Here is a 23,340-nt window from a genome sequence, read left to right as displayed (position 1 = left end):
TTCCTTAGAGGGACATGGTGCCCTTTGCAGCTTATTTAAGCTTGTAGGATTGTTTTTCTAAGTTACAGTTTCAGCAGTGGTCACTCAGCCTGCTGACCAAGAGGTGCTCAGTGCATGGTAGGCAGCTCTAGTGCCATCCTCCCTGAGCCATGTCTTCTGCAGATTGGAGACCCTCCATGTCTCCTGCATGACTGAGCCTCATCAGTCTCCCATCTATGGCTGTGGGATTGAACAGTCCCCACAGAGCCCAGGTTGGGGACAAATGAGGGGACAGAGAGCAGGAATCCTGCTCTTCCTTGCTGGGCATCTGCCTGCTGCAGACAAGGGGCTTCAGCTTGTCACGACTGCTTGTCCCCTATGCAAGATGAGAAGGTAGGTGGCAACATATTTTCTGAGCTAATTTCTAGTGGTCATAGATCATAGAATCATGAAATGTTTTGGGCTGGAAGGGACCTTAAAGATCATCTCATTCCAACCACCCTGTCATGGGCAGGGACACCTTCCACTAGACCAGGTTGCTCAAAGCCCCGTCCAACCTGGCCTTGGACGCTTTCAGGGTTGAAACATCCTCATGGTGCTGCATTTTTGACAAGCTGTGGAATCTTTCATTTCCAGGAGGCAGGAGGGCAGTACCCTGCTATCACCTGTGACACGCCCTGTCCCAGGCAGGGACAGCAGGGACTCAGGGTGCAGGTGCCACTGCTGGTTACCCACATGGCACAGGAGTAACGTGGGCTTTTCATCACAGATGGAGGATGGTGCCCCAGGACCGCACCACTGGTCCCCTTTTGCAACTTAATCAGGGGAATCAAGAATTCCCCTGGACTAACGGTGCTCTTTGCACGCTGGCGGCACAGGGTCTGTGCGTTCCGCCGTGGGCTGGGCGGCAGCTCCAGTCCTGGTTACAACCGCGGATCCCTTCAGTGCCCACCTGGCTCTGCTCACCCTGGGCTTCAATTTTCTCGGGGGGGGGGGGGGGGGGGGTGACGACGGGCGGCTCCGGTTGACGTCAATGGAATTGCGTTAGCACCGCTGAGAGCCGGGCCCATGTCGTCTGCTCCGGCAGAGCCCTCTCGGAGAGCAGCGGCGTGCGTTCGGCAAGATGGATTGCTCGGCTCCTAACCAGGACAGATAGATAAGGATAATGGATGGATGGTCAAAGAGCAACCCTGCTTTAGGCAGATGAATAAATCACTTTGATTGTCCGTGTATAAACAGGAGGTGCCAGTGGGACTCAGCTTTCTGAGCGGGGTCTATCCAATTTAAACCCTACGATTGTGTTTAAAGATCTAAAAGCCATTTGAAATGGGCTTTGTCGATTGAGGAAACCCCACTCAGTGTTCCTATGACAGAGCTGGGGTTGCTCGGAGCTTGGCTGAGAGCCCCAGTCCCTCTGGTCCCTTGGGAACCTCCATCCTGAGATACCATATCCCTGTGACACTTTTCCTGGGGAAGAAGAGTTGCCTAGGAAAGGGAGAGCTACAGTGTTCTCCTACTGAGGGAGGCTGACTGCAAGACCTGCCTTCCAGCTGCCTACCTGTCTGCACCAACCACAGGCCCCTAGTTATCCTGGCTTGCATCCTGGGAATTGGAAGGGTCTTCAAGAGGTTTTGCAGTGCATGCAGTGCCCTTAATTTCAAAGGATGCTTGGCTCTGGCATCTCCAGCATCTGGGGATGGTATGATGGGGTGATTCAGAGTCAGGAGAGAAGGATACACTCCAGCATCTGGAGATGGGGTGGTGGAGTGATACAGGGCCACCACTGGGGACACATCTCCAGCCTGGCCTGCTCCTGCTGCAGAGCACTGCATTTACAGCAGCCCATGAGCTCGGCAGGATGGCACCCACCAGGCTCTCACCCTTTGATGTGGGAACATCTTTCTCACCTAAAGTGGTGGATAGCATGTGCCTAGTTTCAGCATTTTTGGTAAAGGAGTTGTGGCTCTTCCCATGTGTGTCTGATCCTGTTGGGATCCATGCTGAGCACTTGTGGAAACACCACAGCAGCTGTAGATCAGAGAGAAGGAGACCTCCAGCCTGTGCAGGTGTGGGACAAGCTCTCACCTGCTTTAAGTGGAGCACCTGGTGTGTTGTCACTGCAAAGGCTGTGCCCACCCAAAGTTGGCCACATTGTCCTCACAGATGTCCCCTCATGACCTGCACTGGGCTGGGGAAAGTTGTTGGTGTCTGTTGCTACTCTGTACATCTGTGCCCTCCTTACATATGCCCAGGTGAGCACTGCTTCATCTGAAGCTCCCTCTGAGCCTCCACCCCCAATTAACTCTGCTGGTAGGTCTGGTTCATGGTGCTGGGCTGCCATGGCTGCTCCCTCAGGCCAAACCACAAGGGTCAGCAATTAGTCTCATTTCAATTAGGCTAATTAGTTCACACCACCAGCTTGTCCTCAGCACCCAACTCCAGAGATGCTTCTCATCTTCCTTTCAGTGCTGAAGCAAGCCCTGGGAGACTTCAGGAGCCAACCAATGGTGTCTGTCCCTTGATCCATCATTCTCACCATCCCTTTAATTTCCCCTCGGCAATGGAGAAAGCCAGGATGAAAGCCATTCCCTCCCAGAGCAGTCGAGGTCCTGGATGCAGTCCTGCTCCCTCACCAAAAGCTCATCCAACCCCTTCCCACCAGCCACCCGCCTCCTTCTCTGTCTGCTTGTTGCCTTAATAACCCTCTGATCAATCTCAGAAGGAACCAGCAACGTGGGAATGGCAGATGGGGAACAGAGCATGAATATTAATTAACAACGAATTCCAAACAGAGGACTTTAATTACATTAAGAGCGCAGGCTCGGAGGCAGTGACTTACTTCCTGCTGTAAATCTGTTGACAGGTCATTTGCCACAGCGGTGTCGGTGCTCCTTAATGAATGAATATATACATTTCAAGCGCTGGCATATGGAAGAAAGAGGGTCTTGCTTCCAAAAACTGCAACGCAAGCCGGCACGCCAGAGAGAGGACTTTCACCCGTGGGGAGGATTCGGGGAAATAATGATTAGTATAATTACCTGGTAATCATACACCCCGCTCTGGGAGCCAGGAGCTCTCTGCTCGTGGAGCTGGAAACCTCCCGAGCACGAGTCCCAGACCTGCTGCTTTGTTATATGTGGTCTGGTCACTGGGGGGAGACCAAGAACCGCAGCGCCTTCGCCGGGTGCGGTGGGTGCCAGGTCCCGCCGCGCTGGCGCGGATGGGTTGCGGGCACCGTGCCCGGAGTGCTGCCCGCCTCGCACCCAGGGTCCCCTCGGTGGGGCGTTTCACCAGCTTCCACGGGGCTCGCGGTGCCCTCGGGGTGGCGTGGGGACACCTCTCGGCCTCCAGGTTGCTGGTGGTGCTCTGGCAGCCCGGCAGGGGAAAGCGGTTCTGCGAGGGGCAGGGGGTCACCCGAAAAACCCATCTAGCCAGGATCCCCTCTCAGCCCAGGGGCTGCAGCAGGTGGTAAAGCACGCGTTCCCCAGCGTGGTTTAATCCCAGGAAAAAGGCAGCCAGCACAGAGGACCTTCCGTACCAGCAAAAGGGTCTTTCTGTTTTAATCCCTCAAAGTGGTGTGGGACAGCCATGCTGCCAAATAGCCCCTTATGGGGACAACTCCTTCTATACTCAGGGATTTTGCTGGATGAGTTTGGCCTGAGGTTTTCGGCACAGCTAACCAGCTTGAACTAAGAGGGTTACATGAGTGCCAGCACGCTGATATTCCAGTAAAATGAAGCTTTAGCTTTATCTTTCTTCATCCCAGCTGCCTTCAGCCTGTGGAGCAGCACCTTCCTCCACAGTCCTGTGGTGATGCTGGAGAGCTGTGCTCCAGCTGGGATCAGCACCCAGCCACAGACCCCACTAGGCAATGGGCAATGCTCCAGGGAATCCTGCATCCTTGGACCTTCTGACCAAGGAACAAATCTTAAAACAGTTAATTAGGTCTGACTGAGCTGAGATAAACACTACAAGCGCAGGGTACAAAGCTGCAATGGGTTTTAGCACCCAGGAAGACACTGATTTGGAAGGGGTGGTCCTTGTCAGCAAAGACTTGTCTGGACCAAGGCTTTTATACCTGTGCCTTGCCCTCTTCTTCTCAAGAGCCACAGTGACTGCTCTGGATTGAGATGGATTTGCGGTGGCACCAGGGTTAAGATTAGGCAGAAAATGCCACAAACATTTCAGAAGTAAAGGTGCCAAACATCCTCAGAAGATGTGTCTGTGCTTTGAGGTGGGCCATAGGGGTGGACTATCATCATGACACCATTGAATGAGACACTGAAGGCTAAGGGCTCAGGGGCATGAAACCAAAGATTCAAGGGCTTCAGTGAACCAGCAGTGAAAGCACAATGTGGAGGGACGCACCCCAGTGCCACTCTTACAGGAAATGGAGATACCACTCTGCTTGCAAAGGCTGGAGGGAGCCAGTGCTCTTGGTGACTCCAGCTCTTGTTACTCGTGTAAACTCACAGATATCAGGATGGTACTGGCCTGGGGGGGCACAACTGGGGCTGCTGCCACCTCCTGCAATGCAGGTGCAAAACCACACTGGTTACAGTCATGTGGGCAATGTCCAACAACCAAACTAAGATGCAACTGGAAACTTGCTGGATAACAGATAGTGCCACAGTTCATCTCTTGGTCTCCTTCTTGGTCCAGTGAAAACCAGGAATTGTCTTTTCCCCAGCTGGAGATAACCACTTCTTCCTCTTGCTTGAGAAGAGCATGTGTGTGCGGGTGCTCTTCCTTTCTTCCACCTTTTCATCAGGGCTCTCACCTGCCCCAAGGTGGGACATGAATGGCCTGGGGGGCACAGGTCCACAGCACGGTTGTGAGCTGGAGGCTGTGGGCTTCATTGGCAGCTGGCATGTGGCTCCTTCCCCCTCTCTCCCCTGGCAAGTCTATTTTTATTTGTCTTTTCTAAAAATGAATGAGGAGGGCAGAGGTGTTTCCTTGTTGTGATGAACTTGTCCAAACCCCAAATACTTAAAACCCTGCTGGCCAGCTTTTAAGAGCTGAGTCTGACTCTTTCATGCTTCTCTTTATTGCTCGCTGCCAAATGATGAAGCAGGTTCTCCCCAGGACAGAGGATGTCCCAATGACAGTGAGTTTTGGACCAGCAATCAGGAGGCTCCTCTAATTCACAGTGCCAGAAATCCTGCTTTACCCTGAGAGCAAGGATAGAGAGCAGGCAAAGCTAGATATAGCCCCTTTGCCTCCCCCCAGCCACCGTGCTCATTTGCTCCTGCTCCATCTCTTCTTGCCGCAGCTGTTCCCTGGCTGGGGTCAGATGGAGAGATCTTAAAATGGCAATTTTGAGGAGCTGCTGAGCTTTGCATGCGCAAAGCCATGCGCTGGGGTGGCACAAGCCCTTCCTCCCTCTCCTTGTCCTTCAGATACCTGTGGCAGATTAAATGTTCGCTCCGTGTCTTATCAACTGGCTTTAGTAAATGACTTTTCTGCCTGGGCAACACATGGGAAGTGTCTAAAAATGCAGGAGCAGAGCGAAGGCTATCGGGAGATGGCGAGGGCTGCTTGTACAAGTAATTGCTCTGACTCTCCTGCAAGGGAAGTCATGCTCGACTAGGGAAGAGATGCTATCGTGTGAGTGGCACATCCAACCAGGACTAACAAGCAGATCTTGGTGTGGGCACAGGGACAATGAAAATTCAGCAAGGTCGTGTAATTATTCCACCTGGATTTACCGCCGGAGCTGCCGTGAGTGTGGTGCTCCCCTGGAGCTCCTGCCAGCGGACTTGGCTCTGCTGGGGTGGGATTTTGGAAGCCTGAGCTGGTTCCTGCTGTGTTTGTACCAATATACCCCTCCTGTGGGTGCCTGCAGAGCTCACATCCCATCTTTGGGATCCTGCCTCTGCTGCTGACACAGGAGCTGTGTGGCATCATGCCTCTCCCTTGGCATACGCTTCCCATCCAGCTGGGATATGGACTGCACTTGAACAATCCTGACTTAATGGGGCTGAAACTCCCCAACGACAGTGGCAGAATGGAAGTCAGAAGCTGATTCCATTTCCTCTCCTGCTTTTTCATGTGTGCTTTTCCTCCGTGGCTGCTGGAAGAGCTGCATTACGTAAAGGCAGATAAGTCCCTGCCTTTTGTCAGCAGTTGGAATAATTTTCAGTATCTGAGGCACCCCGTCTGGCAAAGGTCATGCCCTGTTCTCTAGATGGTCTTAATTTAGCACCTGCAAGTTCTTGGTGAAGTGCAAAACTTTGGGACGCCGGAAGACCATTGGAGGCTGCTGTGTATGGAATGTCTTCCCTATGCAGAGAAATGAGTGAGCTGCTGAGCACCTGCATCATCCTCACCTCCCAGCTGGAAGCCAATGGTTTTTACTGGAGGCTTGCAAGAACCATTCAAAGCACAGCTCTGCTCTAGCTCCAGGCTCTAGTGTGACATCCAAGGCTGCTCCGAAATTGCCGCATCTGATGGTGATGCACCAAACCGGCTTCAAAGCATCTCAGTTGAAGCCCTGATCAGTGCCTGGCTACTTGGCTGCCTCCATGGGCTCCCTGCATCCCTGCTGCCCTAGGGGTGCCACCTGCTGTCTGCAGGCTGTGTGTCTCAGAGCACAGGCGAGGAGGCAGCTGTGAGGTATGAGGATGATGGGTCAGACATATCCTTGGCTGGATGTTCTTCACTGTTACTTAAAATTCCTTCCTTGTCTCCACTGCCAGAGGAGCTGAGGCTGTGTACGTGGCTCATTGAATTCTGGAGGCTGGTACAGCTGAATGCAGCAGAGAAACTGTTGTCACCAAACTTATGAGACTGAGCAGCACAGGGAAACCCTACTGGGTGCTTCAGGGTGGGGGGAGCTCAGCCTTCCTATTAGGCCTTGGAGAATCCAGGGGATTCTCCCTCTGGGAGGTCTCCCTGATCGTCTCTCATCCCCTACAAGATGTGCTCAACTGCAAGGCACAAACACACAAGGGACAGGGCTTTTGACAGGGGCATGTAGTGATAGGACAAGGGGGGATGGCTTTAAACTGCAAGATAGTAGGTTTAGGTTAGGTATTAGGAAGAAATTCTTCCCTGTCAGGGTGGGGAGGCCCTGGCACAGGTTGCCCAGAGAAGCTGTGGCTGCCCCATCCCTGGAAGCGTCCAAGGCCAGGTTGGATGGGGCTTTGAGCAACCTGGGCTAGCGGAAGGTGTCCCTGCCCATGGCAGGGGGGGTGGAACTAAATGATCTTTAAGGACTCTTCCAACACAAATCATTCTGTGGTTCTGTGATTCCATGGCTCTGGAGCTTTTGCTGCTGCATTTTCAGTGTGCAACTGTGGACTCCTGCTGGTGCTGGCACTGACAGCGGCCGCACACCAGGGCTTATCTCCAGACCTACCAGGAGCAGGAAACTCAGCGAGTTCCCAAGCAAACCTCTGGTGCAGGAGGCCAGCGTCTCTGACCTCCGGGGGTCCTGAGCGTTTGAACAGGCTCCTAATCTGCTTGGGAAAAGCAGGAGGACTGGGGAAGGAGAGGAGGGAGGGCTGGGGCTGTGCCCTTGAGCGGGGTCGGCTGTTGCTCGTGGCTTTGATTGCTGAGGCTTGCTGTCTCGGGCTTGTGGGATTTGGCTGCCTGGCCACGAACAAAAAAGCTGGATTCTCCCAGAGCCTTTATTCCCATGTCAAGATCGCTGGTGGTTTCCCGAGGAGGAGTGGAGAGAGAGGAAGGCTTTTGTTGATGGCTTTTGACAGGCGTGGGGAAAAGCTCTGCTCCAGCTAAAATCCTAGAATCATAGAATAGTTTGGGTTGGAAGGGACCTTTAAAGGTCATCTTGTCCAATCCCCCTATAGTGCTCCCCAGAGCTGCTCTTCACCTTTCCCCAGTGTGGGCTCACCTGGCACTGGGAACCCCACTTCTGTGCTGGGGTCACCCCAGAGCCCCCACTCAACCTCTCACTTTGATGGGGCCACCCCCTTCCCTCTACCTCCTTCCAGAGGCTCCTGGCCCTCTGCCCCTGTCCAGTACTGGCAACCTGTCTCATTCAATTCCAACCCCAAAAATAGCCCTGTCTGCAGGGACTGTAAGCCCAAAGGGTCCAAATAGCAGGGATGTTCCAGGAAGGACAACACATGGGGAAGGGATGAGGAATATCCAGCCAAACCTACCCGCTGACACCACTCTGCCCTCCTCCTTCCTCCGACCCAGCATCCTTTCTCTTGCTCTTGAGCGTCATCAGCAGATTTGAACTGCAGCTAGACTCTGCCTGGGAGGAGCATCTCCACCCAGATGCTGCACGTAGGGATCCCTGGAAGATGCAGGGCTGTTGCATTCCTCAGCCAAGACAGCCTGGCTCTGACCTGGGATCTCTAACAGATGCCCACCCTGCTTTCCTGAGAGACAGAAAACATGCTGAGGGCTTTGCCATCCTGGAATCCCTTGCCTTATCCACAGGACTGGTCTTTGCTTCACAGGCAGCAAAATCATCACACGGGGCAAGTTAATTGCCTTTTTTTTTTCTTTTTGGAAAGCAAAGAAAAACTACCCAAATTACAGGATTTACTCTGTAGCCCCCAACGGTGCTGGGATTCCCCAGATGCTGAGCCAACCCAGTGAGATGCCCTCATGGTCCTGCCCTCCTCACCCTCACACTCTCCTCCAAGTGCCACCTTGGCAGAGGCTGCCAGAGGAACTTGCCTGGGTGGGGATGGAGAGTGCGCTGGAGCCAGTGCAGGGTAATGATTCACGATCTCAGCTGCCTGCTCCAGTGTTTCCTAAATCCAGAATCAGGCTTGGGTAGGCAGAAGCCAGGGGCTTCGTGTGGCAGGGAGCCTTCTGCTGCTTTCACCCATCTTCACTCCAAAAAGCGGGCTCCTTGGTGGGCTTTGCAGCTCCTGCTGCATCCCAACACTGCAAACATCAGAGCTACTTGTTGGAGGGTGTCATTTTGTCAAGAGAGTGGCCTAGCCCAGGCCAGAGCCTATATATAGAGTCCTTGCCTGGGTGCATTTTTGGAGGGTTTTACTGCGCTGATGTTGGATTCATCCCAGTCAGGCTGTCCCTGAGGAGGCAGAGCTGCTGAACTGCTCGGATGGCTGCCTACACTGCTGAGGGTCTTGTGGCCTTGCTTCTCTGGAGTACCTGGGGCAGGCTTTTGTGTGACAAGATGATTAATAACCGCTTAATAGGGTCACCACCATTCAAAATTAGCCATCCCGTGGGATCCTCTCTTATCAGGCCCTGGTAGACAGGGCTATCAGGAGCTTGTTTCATTCCTGAATGAATACGCACTGTGAGCAGCTCTTCCTGGTGTTGGCCCCAGGACAACCCTTGCTGGGCCACCTTGCCAGTGCCAAGCTGTGAGCCAGGTTGTCTCTATCCCCCCACTGCCCCTGGATGGGCACCGGTGCAGTTGGAGAAGGCAGGAGAGCTGCAGACCTCTTCTCACCACCTCCCCGTGAGCGACGGGTGTTGGTGTTGTGCTTGGATGTGGTTCACGCCCCAAGTGTCCTTGGGAGCTGCTTGAACAACTTTGCATGAGCCATCCCTGCTCTGCCTGGCCTTGTTCGCTCCCGCTGTGTCCTCCCTTCCTCTCCACACACTGCCAGCCCAGCCCTGCCGTGCCCTCACCTCTCCAGGTGCTCACACCCACCTCCCTCCTTCCTGAGGGGCTAGAGAAGCACTGTGCTCACCCCTCCTAACCCTCAACTTTTTCCATCACTCTATTTTTCTATCTCCCCCCACTAAGAGCATCAGGCCCCCCCCACCTCCTCCCATCACCCTCCCACCTTGAGAAGACAAAAAAAACCCCTGACCCCAACCCCACACAGCCAGCTCCTGCCGTTTGTTCTTAAATCCCTTCCCTCCTGCTTCGCTGGTTTGAAAGCCTGCACCCTGGAAGGGGCCTCCCAGCTTTCGCTGGCAACCCTGCTTCAGACTGACCGCCACAGATAGTGTTTGGGAGCGAAAAAAAATAATATATAAAACAATAATAATTTAAAGAAAGAATAAAAAAAAGTTCTCTTCTCGCTGGATCTCCTTGCTGAAGTTTTCCTAGTCTCCCATGCTGCGAGGGAGTCTTGGGAACCAAGAGGAAACTTCGGGGCTTGTTTTCTCACCCAGGTACTTTGAGAAGCTCTCCCCAGGAGCATCGGTGCCGTACCCTCTGACAGGGAGGTGGGAGATGCTTTCTCACACCGCTGCCCACTCCCTTGGTGCATTCATAGAGGGGGTTTTTTTGGCTTTTGGATGTGGCTTGCTCGGATAAGGCACCTCCAGCCCACCTTTCTGCATGTGTCAAACAGATGGGAACATTGTTTGGGAAAGGAAATAAATAATAAAAGAGAGAAAAAGCAGAAAAATCTCCACCTGAGGAGGGACCCTGAGCCCAAGACCACCTCTCTCCTCGCCCGGGGGAGGGCTGAGGGAGGGTATCCCCTCCTTTCACCTTCCTTTCTTCCCCTCTAGGTGATGGAGATGGAGAATGTAGGCGAGGTGGGAGCTACAACAGGAGAACACACGGGCAGGGACAGCACAGGTGCTGTCCCAAAACGCCGGCGGGGAGGAGGGGATGCGGAGGGGACCCAACGCCCTCCGGGCATTGAGTCCCCTCCGCATCCCCTCCCCGACAGCATCCTGGGCAGCGCCCGGGAGGGCGGAGGGAAGGGAGGGCGATGCTCCGCTCGGGGTTTATTAGATTGGACATAATCATCTTTAAATAAGGGCAGCCCCCCCCCTCCACACCCCTCCTTAGGGTGGGGGGGGAGCGGAGCGCCTCGGGGCTTTCTAGATAAGGGCGACTAACGCATCCCCCGCTCCCGCAGGCAGAGCCGGCCGGCGCCGAGAGCCGCGCAGGGTCCGCCGTGCCCCGGGAGCCCCGGCTGCGGGCAGAAGGGGGGTCCCCGCCGCGGTGCTCTCGCCCTCCTCCTCCTCCTCCTCCTCTTCCTCCTCCTCCTCCTCCCGCAGGAGCAGAGGGGAGGAGAGCGTGCCGGGGAAAAGTTGGGGGCAGCGGCAGCGGCGGGGGCCGGGGGACTATGCCCCGGCGCTGCCGCCCGCCGCCCCCCTGAGCGCCCCCATCTCCCCCGAGGCCGCTCGCCCGCCACCTCCCGCCCCCCAAACTTCGTGCCCAAGGAGGATGCTGCGCGGCGGGGCCCCCCTGGCCGCGCTGCTGCTGGCGGCGCTCAGCCTGGCCCGCGGGGACCCCCCGGCGGCCCCGGGGTGCGGGATGGAGGCTCCGAGCCGCCGCGCCTCGCCCCCGCATCACCCCCTGGGGCTGTACCCGCAGGGTCCCGCCGCGCACGGCGCGCTCGGCGCTGCTCCCCCGCGGGGCCGGAGACCGCGGGGAGCCGGGGCAGGCGGAGACGAGCCGGGGGACGAGGCGGGCGGCCGGGACCGCGGCCGGGGGGAGAGGCGGCGCGGGCGGGAGCCGCAGGTGCCGGGCTCCCCCCGGGAGCTGCCCGCGCTGTACTTCTCGGGCGGCCGGGAGCAGCTGGCGGCGCGGGCGGAGGCGCTGCCCGCCGTCCCGCGGGAGGAGTTCACCCTGGAGCTCTGGGTGAAGGCGGAGGGCGGACAGAGCAACCCGGCCATCATCGCAGGTAAACCCCGGCAGGGAGGGATGGGGAACCCGACAATCCCGCGACACCCCCCCCCACCTCCAGCCTCCCCACGCGGGGCTCCCTGCCTTCCCCGCTCCGGCAGGTGACACCCCGCGCCCACACCCGTGTCCTCAGCACCGCGGGCGTGGAATATTCCTCCTTCCCTTGAGACCAAACCCTAAACCATCCCCTCCCCTCTGTTCCCACCCGCCCCGTCCTCCCAGCCCGCCCCCCCACCCCCCCGCCCCGCCGTCCCATCTCCCATCTCCCATCTAGTTTCTCCCTCTTCGCCTCGACTGGAGTTGGAAGGTCCCTTTGGGTGACACGCTCACCCTGGTCCCCCTCCATTCCCCCGGTGTCCCCTCCCGGGGCTCCGGGCACGCCGGGGCTGTGCGGGGCTCCGGCGGGTCCCCGGGGCGGTGGCCGCACGGTGGCAGCCGCGCCGCACGCACGGCCCGGACCGGCCCCCCCGGGCGGCGGCCCCGAGGGCTCCGCGGGGCGGGGGGCGACCCCAGGGGCTCGTTCTACCGGGGATTGCCCCCTCACCCCCACAAGCTAAGGAGCAGGCAAGTGATGAGCGAGTCCTGCGAGGAGCGCCTGAGGGAGCTGTGGGTGTTCAACCTGGAGAAAACGAGGCTCGGGGGGGACCTTATCGCTCTCTACAACTACCTGACCGGAGGTTATAGCGGTTGTAGCGGTCTCTTCTCCCAAATAACAAGCTATGGGACAAGAGGAAATTACCTCAAGTTGTGCCAGGGGACGTTTAGATTGGATATTAGGAAAAATTTCTTCACTGAAAGGGTTGTCAGGCACTGGAACAAGCTGCCCAGGGAAGTGGTGGAATTGCCATCCCCGGAAGTGTTCAAAAAATGTATAGATGTGGTGCTTAGGGACGTGGTTTAGTTGCAGGCTTGGCAGTGCTGGGCTAACTGTTGGACTTGATCTTAAAGCCCTTTTCCAACTTAAGCGATCCTATAGGGGGCCTGAGGAGACGGCCTGGCATACAGGCACGGAGTGCCTCCTGCACTGGTGCTTCGTGCAGCCGTGCCAGGACGGGTGTTTGTGGCTGGGTACAGGCACGGCAGGGCAGTGCAGGGATGCAGGGAAGGGCTGAGAACAGATGGCAGCGCCAAGATGTACCGGTCCCACGGGATGTCTGGGGTCCCCACAGTGGGGGCTGCTGTGTTTCTGTGCTGCCCCAGCCAAGCTGGCTGGTTGGGGAATCCCCCTCTCTATGCTAACTCTACCTTCGCTCGTGATCGCTGCACTGAACCTCACTCTGCTTTGCCTGGCCTCTTTCACTGATTTATCTCCCCAATATTAGGGTGATAATGGCACCTGTGCTGCAGAAGAGGTAGGAGGGGTGGGCTGGAGGCTGGTGGCAGAGGGTAAAAGCTGCTGTGGACAAAGAAATGACCAAACTACCTAGCGTGCACATCACTGCCTGCCTTCCCACCTGGGTCCCTGCTGCCTCCCTGCTAGCAGGCAGCAGCTTGGGATGCAGAGAATGCACTTCCCAGCCATCACATCAGCAGCACAGCTGTTTGCAACTGGAGGTCTGGCCTGCAGGTGTTGGCTTTTACATTTCCAGTTTTTTATGATTATTATTTTTTATTTTTTTTTTTTTTTTTTAATTTCCTTGTGGAGGGTGGGACAGTTGTTAGCGCTGAAAGCACCACCCGTGAGCCCTGGCATTCACTTGGGTAATATCCCCCGGCTTCCTTGCTCCAGGGTTTGAGTCAGCCCCAGGCACCTCCGGCTGCCTGAGTCACTGTCCGCTTCCCACCGTCTCCCTGCAGCTGGGACCGGGTGCGGTGGCCAAGAGGGACAGGCCAGCGCTGCTGGCATTTCATGTGAGCAGGTGATGCAAGCAGCTGCCAGCCCTTCGGCAGGTTTGAGTCTGCTTCTGATCTGCTGCTCCTGCTCCATCGGGAGAGAGGGGACCGAGTGTGAGGTGGTCCAAAGCTGTGGAGGAGCTGGAGATGCTCCAGGTGTCTGCGTGTGAGGGAAGGCGGGAGGAAAGCAGGGCAGAGCTGAGCATATCTCAGCATCAGTGCCTGGGAAGTGAGGCCAGGCTGAGCAGCTCTGACCACAAAAAGCAAGCTGTCCTGTCATCTGGTGTGGCTGCTGCTTCGATTGAAGGCTCAGGGTTGTCGTTTTTTTTTCCTGTACATGCCACATTTTGCCTCAGGGCCACCCTGGATGGGGCTGTTCATCCCTCTTAGCTCCTCCTGCATAGGGGGATTTCTGCTGGGGTATAACACCACCACCCTGCCACAGACACTGTCAGGGAAGGACAGTGGTCCTTCTTCCATGTCCTTCTCATTTTGTGCAGCAGAAGAGAGTCCTCTCATGTGATGCCATTTCTTTTCCCACCTTTTTTGTCTTCCCTCCATTCACACCTGCTCTGCTTCTGGTGAACCCCAAGGGATTCCCCTTTGTGCCAGGCTGATGTTTGTCTTTTGCTTCTGGTCTGTGTCAGACCCTCCAGAGCTTTAGCAGACGATTTTCCTCATTATCTGTCTCAAAGCATGGCTGAAAGTTGTTCCTTGTGCTGCAAGTCTCCTGGCCTCAGTGGGAGAAGCTGCTTGGAGTGTGGTCCTTACAAAGCAGCACACTTCATCTCTTTGGAAGCTTTTTCTCCATGGGACATATTCCCTCACAGATATCCTTCTCTTCAATTTTTTTCGTGCTGTTGCAAACAACTCTTGTTTCAAACCCCAAAGTCATCACCCTAAGGCACTGGTGAACAGCACAAACCAGGTTAGAGCTCCCCTTTCCCATCTGAGGGTTAGGAGGCAGGGGCTGCATTTACAGGTGCTGAGGAAGTACCTCACACCTCTTCTACAAACAGCTCTTTCCCTTCCTGATGGTTTGCCCCAGGACAAAATACCAAGCTCCTTGGCAAATTCTGGGGTCTTAAAACTGCTCCCCTGATGATTTCTCATGGAAGCCCTCAGGGGATGTCAGAACCTGCTGCTGGACCTTTTTGCTTCACCATTCTGCTGTGGCTCCCAGCTATGGGATGTGCTGCTCTGCCTCATGCTCCTTTAACTGCCACTGCAGTGGAGATGCCATCCCCAGCCATGTCTAGGAAGCACCAGCTGCTACTTTACTGGCTTTCCACCCCTGTTGTAGAGCTGACTTTGGCCTTACTTACATCACTTGGATGAAGTCCCTTTGAGGACTTTGATGGAGTCCTCATACTTTGTTTTAGGCTCACTGAAATTTCGTTTGGCCAGTGTTGAAATCATCAGGCACTGCCAGGTGTGGCTTGGCTCCAGCACTGGTTTGGGAGGATGATACCTCACTCACCCCAGAGGCTGTTCCCCCCCGACACTGTTTGTCCCGTATTTTCCTTAGTGTTTAATCAAATTTGAGGCATTCTGAATCATTTCAAGGTGAAATGCATGAGTTTTCCTAAGAGAAGAGGTACCAAGCCCTGTTTCCCCAACCCCAGCGAGGACCAGAAGTTGGCTTTCGAGCGTGCAGGCCTCGGCACCTTTCAACCAGCACCCAGCCCAGAAGTACTCTCCAGCTCTGCCTTCTCACTCCTGCAAGGCTCCTCTACTTGCCTCCCGCCTTTTGGCTTCTCCCTGTCTCAGCTTCCCCTGGTCTTTCTGCTTCCCTTTCACAATCCACAGGAAAACAAGAGTTGGCCAAAGCCCATCCGCCCACGGAGGCTTTGTGCGTGGCTGCCTTTGTAGTGAGCAGTGGCAGGGATCCTTGCCCGGGGTGGTTACGACTGTGGGATGGTTTAGAGGCCACCACCCATCTCGCCCTCAGTGAAAGTGATGGATGGAGGGAGGGGTGCAGCTTCCTGGGGTGCAGCGGGGCTTGACGTGACCTTTGCCGGCCACGTTTATGAGGGCTGGCAGGGGAGACGTGGGGTCATGGTAACCTGGCTTCAGTCACATCACCTGGATGAGAACCAGGAGCTCCTGCTCCTCCTGGAGCTCCTGCTCCTCTACACCTCTGCCTCTCTCTGCTGGCTTCTTTGTAATCCTGGCAGCAGGTACAGTTTCCCCACGGCGTCGTGTTGAGCATCCTCTGGGAAAGGTGAGACAGCAGGGCAGGACAGGAGTGCTTTGTTTTGGCCCACGATGCCCTGATGCCACAGAGATGGGCAGGCAGTACCTGCAATGGGAATGGTGAGGGACAGGAGAACCCAGGCAGCAAGGAAAAGCAGGATGGAGAATAAGAAATGCCACAGCAGGAGTATAAAAAGGGTCTCTGGGCATGGATGCAGGATTCACCAGCATGGGGACGCTGTTGGAGTGATGAATGGGAGAGCAGGGGGCTCCCAGAAGATGCTGCTGGTGGGGCTCAAAGAGTAACTTCAAGCTCATCCATCTTAGCCAGTGATGTGCATGAACATCCTGGCTGTGGTGGTTTAGGAACCCAGAGGGCATTTATTTCAAGCAATGAGTGGTCCATTTGCCCTTGCCAGTATTTAAGTGTCTTATGGCCACCAATCCCCAAGGGCACTCAGTGCCTGCAAGCCTCCAGTTCTTGGCTGAGGTTCTTCAGCAGCCTGAGTTTGGGGGAAAGTCAGCACAGCTCCAGGTCTTGCCCAGCCTCAAACAGGTTTGCAACACACCTGGGCACACAGCGAGAGGCTGAGCCTGAAGCTATTTCTGGGGATGGATTTATGCTCAGGTGACCTCAGGGGCTGAGGAGTGTACCTGCCAGGCAGTGCATCCCTTTCGGACCCTCTCCCGCCTGCGCTGGATGCATGACTGGGAGGGAAACTGGAGCGTAAAGGAGAGCTGTAAATCTGCCTGGAAGCTGTTGGGGAAGCAGTCCCTGGAGGAGGCTGTTTTGCTTTGGGTTGCTGTGCTCTAATTCTTAAAAGCTTTGGCCCGCAGATAAAAAGCTTAGCCTCTAATCCCATCCCGCCAGAGCACTCCTACAGAGAGCAGCTCAGAAACACCTCGCTCTTCGGCCTCTCCTCCCATCCATGCTCTTCCTCCCCTCTCCATCCCGACTCTCTGGCTCTGCCATCCCTCCTGGCTACTCCACCTACTCATCCAAATGATTTTGAACGGGGGCTGTGGTGTCCCCCTGATGCAGCACCCGCTGCCCAGCCTCTGCCCACCTTCATTTACCCACCACCAAGGACCTAGCTGGTGCTCCGGGGAGGAGTGGCAATGCTCTCGGGTCCTCACCAGCTCTCCTCTCTCTCCACCCCTATCCCCAACTCACTACAGGCGTCTTCGACAACTGCTCGCACACAGCCAGCGATAGGGGCTGGGCGCTGGGCATCCGTGCCCTGCAGCTCGGTGGGAAGAAGGATGCCCGCTTCTTCTTCTCCCTCCGCACGGACCGGGCGGCCACTGCCACCGAGGTGACCTCCTACCACCGCTACCGCCCCGAGGCGTGGACACACCTGGCCACCAGCTATGACGGGCGCTGGATGGCCCTCTACGTGGACGGGGTGCGGGTCGGCCGTGCCGGCGGGCAGGAGGGACCCCTGCACAGCGCCTTCATGTCCTCCTGCCGCACGCTGCTGCTGGGGGGGGATGCCTGGGGCACCGCACACACTTTCCGGGGACACCTGGCCGGGCTGGCCCTGTGGCGTGGTGCCCTGCCCCAATCCCACCTCCAGCGTCCCTTCCTAGAGGAGGTGGCCGAGGGGGTGGCAGGGCTGGCTCTGGCCGCGGGCTTCGCCACCCCGGAGGAACGCTGGGTGCCCTTTCGGGAGGGCGCCTTCCCCCAGCAGTGGGTGCTGCTGTCCCCGCCACCGCCCGTCCTACGGCCGCTGGGCCCCCCCGCGTGCGGGCAGACTGCCTGCGACAACGTGGAGCTGGTCTCCCACTACAACCGGCACTGGCCGCTGCAGAGCTGGAAGGTGGTGCGGTACCGGGTGGTGAACCTGGCAGAGGATGACGGCGGGCGGCCGACGGTCAGCTGGGAGCAGATCAGGCGGCAACACCGGGCACTGAGCGAGGCTTTCCGGCCCTACAACATCTCCTGGCAGCTCAGCTTGCTGGAGGTACACAACTCCTCCCTGCGCCGCCGTGCCGTCCTCCTGGGCTGCGAGCCCAGCAAGGTGGGCAACGAGCGCTGCGACCCCGAGTGTGAGCACCCCCTCACCGGCTACGATGGCGGGGACTGCCGGCGGCCCGGCCGCTGCTTCTCCTGGAAGCGCCGCGACGGCGTCTGCCACATGGAGTGCAACAACGTGTTGGACGACTTCGATGACGGCGACTGCTGCGACCCCTGGGCCACCGACGTGGCCAGGACCTGCTTCGACCCTGACTCGCCCCATCGGTAGGTGTGGGGCTAATGGGGGGTGGTAGGTCAAGGGATGGGGTGAACCCTCCCCCCAACACCTGCCCTGCATCTGGGTATCGCTTCCAACCAGTGGCTTCCCAGCGTGGGAAGGCAGAGGGGTGTTTTCCTGTGGGATAGATGTGCTTGTCATCAAAGGAAGCAAATCCTACAATGTGACATAGCACCCCCTCTGTAAAGCCCTGTCGTTACGTGTTTCCCCCTGCCCTAAAATGAGTGAGGGGTCATGAGGAAAACCCCTGCAAGGAGATTCCCAGTGCAGGGCTGCCAGCCTCTGGCTACGTGCCAGAGGGACTGTGGGCATCCTCAGGGTGAGCAGAGTGGCCCCGAGCAAAGGATACTGCTTACCCTGATCCCACACACAGGATGCAGCAAGAGGATTGCTGCCCCTTCCCCAACTTCCCTGGATATGCCTAAAGCCTGATTTCTTAATTTGTATTCAAAATACCTTCCCCTGAGTGCTGGAGAGGGGAGAAGGAGGTCATGGTGTAGATGTGAGGTGCTGTGCGTGGGTGTACATGAGCCTTCCCAAATCCTGCCCCGGGGAGTGATGCCCATAGGGAGATTCCCTTGGTCAGAGTAGGAAGTAGTGCCTTTACTCTGTGCTGCAGGTGCAAAATACTTTGTAAAATCCACATGGAACAAAACCCATGGAGCATCAACACATGGTGCCAGGGGACCCTTGCTCTCCTCAGGGCCCTTTGGAGGCAGCAGCTGGGGCGGGATGGAGAGGGGTACCCCCGCCCCCCATGCTGGGGGACCCCGGGGTTTTGGGGACAGTGTCCTCAGTGTGGTTGGTGACCTGCCCTCCTCACCAGAGCCTCTGAAGTGCCGACGGCCCCGCTGATGGCTTCCAGCGCTCGGGCCTCTACCAGGTGTACTTTCTGGCAGGGGAAGGGAAAAAAAAGGGAAAAAAAAAGTCATGTCTTTTCCTTTTTTGTTTTGGTTTTTTTTGGTGGTTTTTTTTTTAAAGCCGTTTCTGTCTCAGTGTCAGAGAAAATTGCTCATTCCCAGCTGCTAGCTCCCAGTGCCGGGCAGAGGTGCCCACCGGAGCGGGAGCGGTGTGGTGTAGATGGCAGCATCCATGGAGAAATGCTGCAAGGGAGGGTTTTAGGGACACGTTGCTCCTTTGATCTTCTTTCTCCTTCAGTTTTTTTTCCCTGTGCTGTGTGAGCAGGTAGGCTGCGGCCATAAATCCTTTTTTTCCAAACCTGCTTCTTCGCTCTGCTTCCTCCCAGGAGGGACAAGGAGGGAGGAGGGGAGCAGGTGTCTCTGTTTGGGTGGTGGTGATAGAGAGGAGTAGGGCTTCCCCTCCTCCCTTCCTGAGCCTTTTTCACCCATCCTTCAGTTGTCTGAGAAAATGTAGGAGGAGGATGAGGATCCTTTCTTCCAATGCATCCCAGCCACAGAGGGAGGCATCACACCGTGTCTCTGCCTGAGTAACACCCCCAGAAGATGTTTTCTCACCTCTGGAATTCTCTGTGGTGACAGCCACCACTGTCGCTCTGTGCCTGCCTGTCCTCTTGTTTCCCATTCTGTGAGCCAGCACAGAGCTGCTTTCCTGAGCAGGGAGGAGATGAATAGCCCTCCTGGCTGCACAACAACTCTCCCCTCGTGGTGGCCATCAGCACCCAACACCACTTGGCCTTGGCTCTGGCAGGGCCAAGGCTCAGTCCTTGCCCTCCGTGTGCATTTAGAGAAATGTTTTCATCCTCAGACAAAAAGGGCTCCACCTTAAATTAAAAAAGGCCAAATTTTTGCTGGTATGAATCAGGGCTTCCATTTGTCAGGATTTTCCCCTGAAAGTTGGGAAAGAAAACAAAACAAAACAAAACAAAAACCTTGCTTCTGTGGGAAAGGAATGGGAAAATGGGAACACTAGGGAAATAACAAATCTTTTGCAATTTTCTTTCCGCAGACCTCATTGGTCTGCTCAGAAGACAAGATTGATTGTCTGTAGGCTAAGCTCTGAAAAACGAAATCTGAAGTGCCTGGCATTTGGGAAATGTGGGGGCATGAGTAGAATCCTGTTGCCACTGAGCTCTTCTGAGCTGCCTTGGGCCGGCTTCTTCAGAGATCACAGAATAAAGGAGTCGTGGAGTGGTTTGGGTGGGAAGGGACCCTAAAGACCATCTTTTTCCACCCCTCCCGCCATGGGCAGAGACACCTCCCACTAGACCAGGTTGCTCCAAGCACGGTCCAAACTCGTGACACTGGTGGACACCCACCCTCCCTGGGCTCAACTCTGCTGAGGGTGCTCTTCTTAGTCTTCCTGGGGAAGAATACATATGTTTGTGGGAAAACCACTGAGAAACTGGGTTTGGGAAAAACCAAGCTGAGATTGAGCTTGCCCAAGAGCACGGCCAGGCAGGTGGTGTTCCCCCAAAGCTGGAGGATGAATCCCAAGATACAGGAGCAGGAGACCTCAGCCTGAGGGGTTTTGTTCAGGCAGAGCTCCTGCCGAGCGAGTGCAAGGTATTATACTTAAATGAACATTTATGAGGAGCGGGGCAGCTGGCGAAGTTGCAGAAGGATTTTTAGGGTGGAAGCCAAAACGGGAGGAATAATGCGAAATAAAATTTAACAAACTGCAGAAAGGCGGCACAATGGGAGCCAGGTGCTTTGATGGGAACAACAGCTCTGGGTCTGTAACTGGAGGAGAGCAAGCGAGCGAGCGAGCTGGCTGCTGCTCCCCGAGACGCCTCTGCTTTTTCATCCCTCTGCCAGAGCCCAGGAGGGAGCTGAGGCTTTGGGAGAGCTGGGGGAGAGGGAACCCCCGCTGCGGACGGTGCTCTCTGCATCTCCTTTCAGATCAAGGTGGCAAGGCAAAAATCTCAGGATCTTTTTTCATGAACTAAATCATCTCTGCTTTATTTCATTTCAAGGCTCTCACAAAGAGTGGTTTGGATTTGAGTGTTTCTTAGTATGGCCAAAAATAATCAAAATGAGAAAGTCAGAGCGAGACACCGGGCAATTTCTTGCCAGCACTGTAGACAGATTGAGTCCGTTTTTGTGAAGGGGCTCAATACCTTGTCTTGACTTGAACGACCTTAAGCACTCATGCAAAAGCTTTTACCGTCCTAACACATCCCTCATTTCAAATCCCCTTCCCCTGGGCTGCAGCTTAGAGAGAGGCAAACCAGAGGGAAAAGCCTGAGGAACAGTGGATGGCTCCAGTGCTTCTTAACCAGGGCCACATCTGGTGCTGCCATATACCCTCACCTATGCTTAGCAGGGGAAAGAAATGAGTTTTGGAAAAAGATGATTATTATTATTATTATTTTTATTAAAAGGGCATGTAGTGACAGGGCAAGGGGAAATGGCTTTAAGCTGAAGGAGGGCAGGTTTAGATTAGCTATTAAGAAGAAATCCTTCCTTGTTAGGGTGGTGAGGCCCTGGCACATGTTATCTAGAGAATCTCTGACTGCCCCATCCCTGGAAGTGTTCAAGGCCAGGCTGGATGGGGCTTTGAGTAGTGGAAGGTGTCCCTGCCCATGGCACAGGAGTGGAACAAGACAAATTTTAAGGTCCTTTCCAACCCAAACCATTCTAAGATTCCATAAAAACTCTGGTGGGGATGCAGCCAACTGTGGCTGAGGCAGGAGCTGCCCCCAGCTCTGGGGTAGGGGATGATGCTGAAATGATGGCAGTGGCCATTCAGGCATCTTGTCGGGTCTTTCCTGCACGCCCTCTGGTAGCACATGGGACAAGACAAGCCCTGCTGTGCTCTGGGCCACCACCCACGTGCAAACCCCATCAGTGAGACTGTGCACTTGTGGCTGGAGGGAGACTTGAGCAAGAACTCTGGTGAAGAGCTGTGTGTAGACATCCCTGCAAGGCACCCCGACAGGACCCATGGGAAGCAAGTCAGGGACTTATCATTCACCCTGACCCACCACATGAGGAACGAGGGGACAGGCAACATCAGGAGAGCTGCCGACTATTATCCTTCACCCAGTCTCATCCTGATTTAAAGCATATTCCAGGAGTTTCTGGTGGTGTAAAGTCAGGGCCTGAAGTAGAATTTGCCTTGATTTTCTGCAGACTCCCATCTTCTTGCAGAGCCTGAGTGCTGCTGTAATTTTCTTGGAAGGAAGGCAGCAACAGCTCATTAACAGCAATTAACACTCAGCAAGGGTCCCCCTCGGGCAGTTAGTCAATGAGAGTCTGGTGTGTGACATAGTTAATGTGAAAAGAAAAACCAGAGGGGAGTCTGGAGAGCAGAGTGGCTAAGGGCTGAGCTGCTGGGCCTTTCATCTCGCTGCCCAAAGTAATGGCAGAAATAACCAAAGTGACAAAAGGAGGTGAAAAATGACGAGGTGTCTCCAGTCTTGGTGGCCTCCGCTGGGATGACCACGGCTGTGATGTTAAAGTGTACCTGATTAACAGGACACTTGATGGGTTTTAATGCAAGCTTAGCTGGCCTCCAGTCCTAAGGGAAGGGTGCTTAATTGGGTTAAGGCTGCTTGGGAACCTCCTGCTGTTTAAGCCTTGTCTTCAAAAGCTGATCCAGATTAACCTCACTAAATATCTCTGGTGGACAACCCCCGAAGATGAAAGAATCACTCCCAGCTATTCCCTGGCACTTGAGCAGCCCCTTGTCAGGAGATGTTCAGCTGAAAGTGGATGGAACTGAGGGCATAAACGGTATCAAATTGAGAGCAGGTGGGGCAATGATGGCATTTATGGGGCCACAGCTGACCTGCTCAGACCTTAATCCCAACCAGATGTTAAAACAACGTTCAAATTAGCTGCTCACTTCCCTTTCTTCTTCCCTTGCTACAGGATACCTTTCTTACTGTGAAAGAGGGCTGGTATGTGCAATGTTATTTTAAAATTACAAGATTTGGGTACAACCTGAGGTCACTAACAATTTGCAGAGCACAGATTCAACTGGAGGTGGGAGGTGGCTGCTGCTTGTGGTGCTTGGTCACTTGAAGGATGAATGGAGAGGGTGTTTTCAGTGATTTTCACTGCCTGTCAAGTGTAGAGTGGAAGAGACTATGATGTTCCCATGAGGAAAGCAGGGCTGGGAGGTCCCCTGCTCAGGACCTGAGCTCTGGCTGCCTTTGAGCACCCTCTGGCACCTCTTGGAGTTCTGTTGGCCTCTACCCAAATATTGTTCCCAAAGAACCAAGCCTCAAGTGCTGGACTCAGGGCTTGAGGAGATGGGTGCTTTGGGTTCAATGGCTTCTGAGCTTGTTGCTTCTCCTCTCTAGCAGATCTGCTGGGACTGGGGGGATGCAGAAATAAATAGGACATTTTGCTGGAGCCTGATGGTTGGTGGATGCTTTAAAATTTCATGAGAGTGAATTTGGGCTCATTGGAAAACTTATTCTTTCCTTGTAGGAAAGTCCTCACTCTCTGAGCTTTCCCATGGATAAATGATTTCAAAACTTGTCAAAGACAGGAGGGAATGTCCTTGGTGGACATTATATCAGATAGGAAGGATGTCCATCAAGCTGCTTGCTCATGATGGGACTTGGAGGCTACATCCATGTGAATGTGCCTTGGG

At 55.3% G+C, this 23,340-nt stretch overlaps 1 protein-coding gene across 1 annotated transcript in view; it reads left to right on the top strand.

The window, feature by feature from the left end:
- Positions 1 to 10,407: 10,407 nt before the first annotated feature.
- The window catches only part of PAPPA2 (pappalysin 2), an 88,662-nt gene continuing 75,729 nt past the window's right edge, over positions 10,408 to 23,340 (top strand). The window contains exons 1-4 of the mRNA XM_017815651.1: positions 10,408 to 10,431; positions 10,761 to 10,792; positions 10,903 to 11,531; positions 16,742 to 17,804. Coding sequence (XP_017671140.1) covers positions 10,408 to 10,431; positions 10,761 to 10,792; positions 10,903 to 11,531; positions 16,742 to 17,804 — 1,748 coding nt within the window. The remainder of the gene's footprint in view (positions 10,432 to 10,760; positions 10,793 to 10,902; positions 11,532 to 16,741; positions 17,805 to 23,340) is intronic.

This window comes from Lepidothrix coronata, unplaced genomic scaffold (assembly GCF_001604755.1).
Source record: "Lepidothrix coronata isolate B3197 unplaced genomic scaffold, Lepidothrix_coronata-1.0 Scaffold52, whole genome shotgun sequence".
Classification (NCBI taxonomy): Eukaryota; Metazoa; Chordata; class Aves; order Passeriformes; family Pipridae; genus Lepidothrix; species Lepidothrix coronata.
The sequence above is the reverse complement of the archived record's forward strand: the minus strand, read 5'-3'. Positions and strand labels throughout refer to the sequence as shown.